Source organism: Mus musculus, chromosome 10 (assembly GCF_000001635.26).
Source record: "Mus musculus strain C57BL/6J chromosome 10, GRCm38.p6 C57BL/6J".
Lineage (NCBI taxonomy): Eukaryota > Metazoa > Chordata > Mammalia > Rodentia > Muridae > Mus > Mus musculus.
The window spans coordinates 127,182,020-127,190,163 of NC_000076.6; the positions used below are offsets into that span (position 1 = coordinate 127,182,020).

Here is an 8,144-nt window from a genome sequence, read left to right on the forward strand (position 1 = left end):
ATGGATGCTCAGAGGAAAGGTACCCGGGGTGTTTTGTGCTTTTAGATCTAGATACTGTGAGTGGTAGGGGGTCAGAGAACAGTGAGCCTTCTGGTGGAGTCTGAACCAAAGGATAGATCTAGAACCCAGGGCCCTGAATAAAGGGGAGAATACATTAAGAGATATTAAGATTTTCCCTAAGCCTGAGGTCTGGAGTGAGAGATGCTACAATTGATTAGAGGTGAAGGGCAAAGATAGAGGTCTCTTATCTTCTAACATTCTCATTCTATTGTTTTTGAGGGAGGGTCTCACTCAGTAGACCAGTCTGGCCTCCAACTCAGAGATCCGCCTGCCCCTGCCTCCCAGGTGCTGGGATTAAAGGTGTGCGCCACACATCCAGCTTTACCCTCTTCTTATCACCAGGGCCCTCCTCAAATGACTGCAGCCAGCAGACTTCTTCTATGCCACTTTAACAACCCATTCCCACGGCAGCCTCGCCATCTCCCTCCCAAGACAACAACCTCAGTGATATAGCAAAACTTTTATTCACAAGAAAACTCGAAAACAAAATCACAACCCAGGCCAATAATTTCTATCTGGTCCCTGCCCTCATCCTCCCTCCAAGCTCCTCCATATCCTCCATTTGAGTGGGTCGTGGTGCATGCAGGGAGTGGAACTGACGGATCCTGTGTCCCTTGGGCAGAAAAGAGTCCTTTCAGGCCCAGTCTCTCCCATCCTCTATACATCATGGAGGATGGATTCTGGCACATTTCCAGGATTCCCCCTCCAAATTCATTGAGGAATCATGCCTGCGCCAATAGCACTGCACTTTTGGGGTTACAGCTCATCTTCATCCAGCTTGGCGAGCCTGGCCTGACAGGGAGGAGTGTTCACAGTGGGAAGGGCTGGAGAGTCATGAGGAGTCTGGGGGGTATCACTGAGAGCCTGAAGGAAGATTCAAGTCAGAGGGTCAGCCAGGGTTACCAGTCAGAGGGTCAGCCAGGGCTACCAGCCTTCCCTCATTCCTCTCTCCAGTTAAAGACCCTAAAGATTCCTCTTGCCCCAGAAGGAAAGAAAGGAAAGTAAGAATGAAAATTTGGAAAGTCACACAAAAGGATAGTGGTGGAATAAGGAAATGGGGTGGGGGTGGAGACAAACGCCCTCCACTTTCTGCCCTAGTAGGAAACTATTCCCCATACCTGTGTATCCAGGGGCAACAGCACTCTGGACACCTCCCCTCTGGGCAGAAGTAGCAGGGAAGGGAGAGAGCCATTGATGGGTGTGTGCATGCTGGCCTGGGCCAGGTCTCCAGGCCGCATTCTCCCAGGGCTCCCTACCCAAGGCCCTCCTGGTCGCCCCAGGCTATTGGTCTGGCTCTCACGTCTCTGGTATTCAATGGGTGACTGTAATGCTGGGCCAAGGGAAGGAACAGAGATGTATTACAGAAGAGACCGATCACTTTCCCTGCCTCACCTTCTTCCTCATTTGGCCAATGTAAGGTGCTTGGAACTTTAGAGGGTTTCGGGTGGGTGTAGGATGGAGAGAAGTTAGGCTCAAAGAAGCAAGGGTTGGAGACTGCGTGGCTGGGGAAGGGGTTCAGGAGGTCAGATAGCTTTGGGAGCCTCTGAAGGGAGAGGATGGGAGCTTCACCGTTGAGAAAGTCACGCTGGCTTTCCAGGATCTGGGCCACTTGCTTTATCCAGGCTTGACTGACAGCAGGGTCTGAAGCCTGCAGAACGTAGCGCTGGATCCCACCTTCTGGCCCTCTAGAGGTCAGCGCAAACCGGCAAGGGTTGCCTTGGAGATTCCCCTCCAGCCCTAGGCAGCTCACCTGGATTGGCAATCAGAGACAGCTCTCAGATTCTGCAAGCCCTTCCACCAGCCCCAAAAGCCTGAGCCTCGCGCCATCCGGTCCGCTCCCTCCATATGCCCCGCCCCATCGGGGCTGCTTTCTCCATACTGCCCCGCCCCACCTTCCCCCTCGGTCGGCTCCCTCTATATGCCCCGCCCCACCTTGATGCTGTTCTTGTACACGTAGCCAGGCTGCGCGCCACCTCGGCCTCCTCCTCCCAGGGCCTCACTGAAGATGATGATTTGCTCGAACAGGAAGACACGCCTCTCCCGACCCCGGGAAGAAAGCAGACCCCCAGCTTCAGGCTCTGTAACCAAGAATGTGTCCTGGCCCAAGAGCTTCCCCTGAGCAGTCAGTTTTCCCTGGAACCGAAGGACATGGCCTCTGAGAAGGCGCAACAAGAGTTTGAAAAGAGAATCATCAGCTTCTCTCCCCTCCCCCACGCCAACACGCCCAAGGAGGTAATTCCTCATAAGGATCCAGACTACTAAGACCTGAGCTCAAGCGCAGTTCACTGCTCTGCCCCGCCCCATTCCCGTACCTCAAATCCCCGAAGTCTCCCCAGGGACATCATATCATTGCATCGCTTAGGTACGAAACACATGACCTCCACAGCTTGCTGGGACACAGGTGAAGAGAGGCGTCATTGGACAGATTCGTTACTGGCAGGGAAGCTCCTTTTGAGAGAGCCTCTCCAAGAATCCCCACCCCGGGGGCCTCTCCCTGAAAGCAGACATCCCTGAACCACCCTGAGACTGTGGTACCCACAAGATGAAGAGGATGAGGCAGATACAGTGTCCTGGGGACCTCACCTCCAGCTCTTCAGTATCCTTCCCAGCTCTTCTGTAATACTTTAGAAAATCCTATAACATAAAGAAGAAAGCTCTGTAGAGCCCGTCCCCAGCCAGCTGTATCCCCAGGGAGAAGGGTGATCCTGTTCCCAGCTCTGCCCCCCAGAGACAAGGGTAGTTTTGCCCCCATGGAGAAGGGTGGTCCTGTCCCCAGCCATGTCCCCAGGGACTAAGGTGGTCCTGACCTTCAGCAGCAACTGGTATTTCATGATTCGCTGCACTGGTTTAATGAGGAGGTCATTGAGCTGCAGTCGGTGTCCCAGCTGCTGCCTCAGCTCCTGGGGACAGGGACAGGGACAGGGACAGGGCAGTCATGTAGCCTGAAAAGTCTATTCACGCTGATCCTGTTCTTCTTTCCCCCAAGGCACCTCAGCCACTGACCTCAAAGTAGCTGTCCCCAAACTCTGACAGCACATGCTCTGACTTGGGTTTATTCTGGCAGTACACCACATACATATGCAGTCGGCGCTCCTAGCAGGGATCACGTTGAAGAAAGTGGGGGTGGGTGGTGACAAAAGAGAGCCCATCTCCACAGAACCCAGACTCACCCCAAGCCCTTCTTCCCCTGTTAAGGCCCAGCCTCACATGTTTGATGAACAGCTGAGCCAACCAATCGGGATCTTTCAAACACTGCTGCAGCTCCTGCAGGAAGTAGCTGGAAGAGTTGTGAGAGGGAGAGAAGCACCTCACACACTCCTCAGAGCGCTCACCTCCAAACGTCCCAGACTTTCAGCTACACGCCCTAGTCGCTCTCCCTACAAAACCCCAGTGGCTCCTTGAATCACATCGGACCCATGGTTCCAATACGGAGTCTAGGATAGACTACCAGAGAGCGCTCTTCCCCTGCGCCTGGCTCAGGGCTCCATCACTCACTCTCGGTGCCACTCATAGATCTGCTGAATGTTCCCAAACACAATCCTGTCACGACCTCGGAGACTCTCAGGTACCCCCTGAGTAGCCATGGTAGCCATGTAACCCTGTGGGAAGGACGAGATGGGACTATGATTACGTAAGCTCAGCCTCAGGTCGGCCCTGCACAAAGTCCAGAAGTAGAGGGAATCTGTAAAGTGACCAGAGGGAGCGACCTATCTGAAAAATATCCCCAGGCAGAGGGAAAGGGTCAGTGGGCCACGGCTCGGGAGGAGAAGCGAGAACTACCTCTACGATCTGTCCCAAGTCGTCCACATATGTTCTTTCTGTTTCCACCAGCTCACCCAGGACAAACCTAGAGAGCACAGCATGCCTTCACTTTAGAGTGTGGCTACATCCTTAGTTTAGCCTGTTCTTCTTGCACTAAAAGAACATCACCACAGCCCTCTCAGAGGGCAGTAAAATGTGAGGGATCTTGGGGAAGTTCAACCGAAGTGCCCTGTGAACTTACATACTCCTTTCCAGAGCCATCTTCTTCTGCTCTTCCTCATTCTTGGGAGCTTGGGACAAAGTTTCCTCTTCAGCTGGCTGGAAGGTAGGAAGTGGACAAACAGAGGATTGAATACCTTTCACTAAGAACCTTCTCAGATCTATTCTTTTGATGGTTTTAAGACCTGTTTGTAGCCGGGTTGTGGTGGGGCAGGCCTTTAATCCCAGCACTTGGGAGGCAGAGAGCAGGTGGATTTCTGAGTTCGAGGCCAGCCTGGTCTACAGAGTGAGTTCCAGAACAGCCAGGGCTACACAGAGAAACCCTGTCTCGAAACAAAATAAAAAATTAAAAAAAAAAGGACTTGTTTGTAGGGTCTACATAGGTACATCATCTACATAGATAGAGTCTATGTAGTTCTGGCTGTCCTGGAACTTGCTGACCTTGAACCTACAGACATCCTCCTGCCTCTGCCTCTGGAGTGCTGGGATTGAAATTTATTATTATGATTATGATGATTATTACCATTTTTACATTATGGGGGGCCATGTGTAGATACCCACAGAGACCAGAAGAGGGTGCTGGTGGTTTAGAGCTGGAGATACTGGTAGTTGTGAATCATGTGACATGGATGCTAAGAACTGAGGTTGGGCCCTCTGGAAGAGTGGGCAGTATCCTTAGCCACTGAGCCATGCCTCTGGTCCCTCACTGATTGATTTTGAAACGTGATTTCATACAGCACAAGAGAGCATGGGACTTGATCTGTAGCTGAGGCTGGCCTAAACAGGTGCCTGTCACACGCCCAGTTCTATTTCTTCACCTGTGCCTTGTCTCCAGGACCCTCCAGCAATGTAGTCAGTAAGGTCAGTTCGGGCAGCTCTTGTCCTGTGGTTAAAGTTGGCTCCAGCGTCCAGTTCTGGACAGAGAGAGATCAAGGGCAGACAGAGCCAGTGACTGAGGTGGTCAACAGTAGATGGGTTCCCCAAGGGCCAGTGACCCCAACCTGCACTCTTTCCCAGGGTCCTTCTTCTGTGGGACTCCCTGCTCACCTCACATTGTCCGGTCTGACCACTCTCTGCCTCAGTTTCCACACTGAGACAATGTTTGGAATGATCCAACCATCTCCTCAGGCCAGTTACTGGTCCAGGGGGAATCGGAGAACACGGATCAGAGCTGAGGCCAGAGCTGGGGCCAGACAGGGCAGCCAGCCCCGAGACAGCAGACGCTGACATGCTCCCCTCACTGACGGCAATAGAATAGGATTCTGATGGGAGGAAAACGACATGAGTGGATGGACTCTGCCCCCCACCTCGGGAGTCCTAGGGGAACCCCCATGTTGTCCTCTCCATGATGTTCAGCCCGTCTCCCAGGGTCCCCTCATTTGCCACCCTCCTTTGGGTTGGCCAGGATAGAAATCTTTGCAAAGGCACTCTGGGGAGGAGGGACAGTAAGCTCCCAGGCCCGTGCTCCTCCAGTTCCATGTGAAGGTTCCCCATATCCTGAGCATAGCACAGATATGCGGGTGGGGGCAGCCATCTGGGCAGACACTGGAAACTGGGGGTAGCCATCTGCTTCCCTACAACACTCCCCCTTGCAATAGGTACAGACCATTCTCCCGGAGAGGGGTGAGAACAAAAGAACGAGGCTGTCTGCCACCTCCAGCCCCTCTCCTCCCACTCCAGTAATTACTATATATATTGTTTTGGACAGCCCCCCTCTCCAGCGCATGCACATACCCAACCCAGGGGGCAGTGAGGACAGCTCAGCGGGGCTATCTTTGGCCAGCAATTGGGAAGAGCTGCAATGTGAGTTCTTATAAAACCCTTTACAGGTAGGTAGATACCCCTCGCCCCACCCCCAGCCCACCATTCCTCTGCTCCCTTTTCGGAAGATATTCAGCCAGTGTGATCTGAGACACAAGGTTCTGGGCATCAGGCGATCACCAGAGAATTTTCCCTCCTGGCTAGCTGACTAAAGGAAAGAAATGGGTCCTCTGACCCTTCCTCAACTTCCTCAACTTGAATCAGCAGGAATCTAGAAGTGGAAAAGGACCTTAGATATTCTCTGTTAAATCATTTTTTTTCTGGAAAACACCCGTACATGCTCCAGCCCTAAAGCCCTAGGGCTAGAGTAAGCAGATGCCCTAACCCCAGCTCAAGCTCAATGCTGGCCCCCTCAGACCTCGCACTCACCACGTCCCCCCCGGGAGAAGCAGCAGCCGCATTTTGCCAGCACTTTTCGAATCACACGGGGACAGGCACAGCGACCCCCTTTGTGACCCCCCCGCATGGCGCCCGGGGCCCCCCGCACCCCCCACCCGGGCCGGCCATGCAGGGGGAATCACGGGGGGCGGGGCGGGGCGGGCGCAGGGCGCACACCCCCCTCCCTCCCTCCGGGGTCCAGGCTTGGAGAGGGGGGGAGAAAAAGGATGGGAGGCGGGGGTCCAGGAGTAGACGGAAGTCGAGGCAGGGGAGTCTGGAGGGAGGGCCGTGCGGGGCTGGGCCGCGGAGTTGGGCGGGGAGGGTTTCCGGAACCCCGGCGGTGCGGGGCCCAGGGTCCAGATGTCCAGCCAGAGGAAGGGGTGATGGGGGAGGCCCGGCCGGGATGCGACAGCCGCTCCAGCTCCGTCTCCGGCCTCGGCTTAGGGGTGGCTCTAGGCCCGGGCAGGGAGGTGCGGGGGCCGATTCCCAGAGCCACTGGAGCCGCGCGGGTCCGGGCCGAGCGGCGAGCGGAATAACAGGCCGGGCCACGGTGCTGCCGTGGGGCGGGGCCTCTGCGGCCAGGCTCCGCCCCTCCGCGCTTCCCCAGCCCCCTCCCCCAGGCACCTCCACGCTTGCAGTCCGGGTCCCCAGACCTCCGCCCCTCCTCCCAGGCCTGGGCTCCCTCTAGCATCCCAGCTGCAACTGCGGGGCTCTGGGTTGGGTGGGCGTGAAGGCTGGAGGTGGGTCTGCCTTGCTCGCCCCTTGGACTCTAAGATGAAGAATTCGCAGGATGGGGCCTTGTTGTGTGTGAATGGTTCTGAGGTTCTGGCTGTCTCCCCCGCCACCCCTCACCCCCATGCCCCGAGTAGGGCTTGTGTGCCTGGGGAACACTTTGTAGGGAACACAGCCCAGGTGCCGCCCTCTCCCCCGACCCATCTTTCCTCCAGGCCCCAGAACTCCAGCTAAAACTAATCACCAATTAAGGCGAAGTCCGGGCGCCTGGGCTGGCCCAGGGCCAGGGGTGGGGCGCGGGGACACTCCACTCCGCCTTCGGGGGCTCGGGACCCGCCGAAGTGAGGACACACATCGGGCTAGAAGAGAAGCGTGGTGTCTGCGATTTAATGGTCCCATGCAAATTAGGCGCAAGCCTTTATGCTAATATGAACAGAATCTATCTGAAGTCACCACTTTGCGCAGGATGGCAAATTGTGCCCCACCCAAGCCCAGCTTCTTACCGGGCTGCGGAGCCCAGGCGAGGACCTCAGGTTCGCGCTGCCCTGTCTGATCCTCCTCGATACAATCACTCTCTGTCTTGGTACTCCCAGGCCCTAAGGGATCTCTCTCCGGGGGCTGCCGAGACAGAGTCACTGTAAGGACCCTTTCCTAGGCTGCCACGACCTCCCCCTTCTTCTCTCCCTCCTGTCAAAATACACATTACTCTGAAAGCGTCAACCAGAACTTGGCATATGGCCCTCGTAACTGAATTTATGGATCCTTGCGACTGCTCCATATAACTTTTGTTTGCGGGGAAACTGAGTCGTGGAGTGCAATTCTCCTAAAGTCCTCTAAAGACCCCCCCGACCCCACCCGCGGTCCCTCCTCCTTACCCCCTCCTGCCCGGGTACGGCGCATGCGCGCAGCATGCCACCCATGACCCCCAGTATCCGGTCAGTGCGGCCAGGGGTGGGGCGGTCCGGGGGCTTCATGCTGGACCCCTACCCTGCTTCAAGTTTCAGGGCCGAGGGGCCACGGAAGCTGGGGGGCTCTGAGGCCTGCGTGCGTCCGGGGAGTTGCTACTGCCGAATCCGCCCCCCTGCCCGGCTCCGCCCCGGCTCCCACCGCAGCCAAACTTCTCAAAAGGGGTAGGGTTGTTCCCTTCTCCACAAACGTAGCTGAACCACAAA

General features: G+C 55.9%; 1 protein-coding gene across 8 annotated transcripts; it reads right to left on the reverse strand.

The window, feature by feature from the left end:
* Window positions 1-501: 501 nt before the first annotated feature.
* Window positions 502-8,064, reverse strand: Arhgef25 (Rho guanine nucleotide exchange factor (GEF) 25). Of its 8 annotated transcripts, XM_006513881.2 has the most exons (17): window positions 7,679-7,814; window positions 7,476-7,590; window positions 7,217-7,331; window positions 5,089-5,303; window positions 4,860-4,955; window positions 4,064-4,140; window positions 3,841-3,907; window positions 3,556-3,659; window positions 3,268-3,337; window positions 3,064-3,153; window positions 2,868-2,960; window positions 2,644-2,694; window positions 2,373-2,450; window positions 1,993-2,193; window positions 1,630-1,810; window positions 1,179-1,390; window positions 506-924 (listed from the first exon to the last, which is right to left on the reverse strand). In XM_006513881.2, exons 4-17 carry the CDS (start codon window positions 5,269-5,271, stop codon window positions 817-819), a joined length of 1,611 nt encoding a protein of 536 aa, XP_006513944.1. In that variant the 5' UTR covers window positions 5,272-5,303; window positions 7,217-7,331; window positions 7,476-7,590; window positions 7,679-7,814; the 3' UTR covers window positions 506-816. The 8 variants fall into 8 exon arrangements, 7 of the variants coding, with proteins under 7 accessions (NP_001345487.1, NP_082303.2, NP_001159885.1 ...); NM_001358558.1 differs by lacking the exons at window positions 7,217-7,331; window positions 7,679-7,814 and adding an exon at window positions 7,960-8,064 and having other exon boundaries at window positions 502-924; NM_028027.3 differs by lacking the exons at window positions 7,217-7,331; window positions 7,679-7,814 and adding an exon at window positions 7,848-8,035 and having other exon boundaries at window positions 502-924.
* Between the last annotated feature and the right edge of the window lie 80 nt (window positions 8,065-8,144).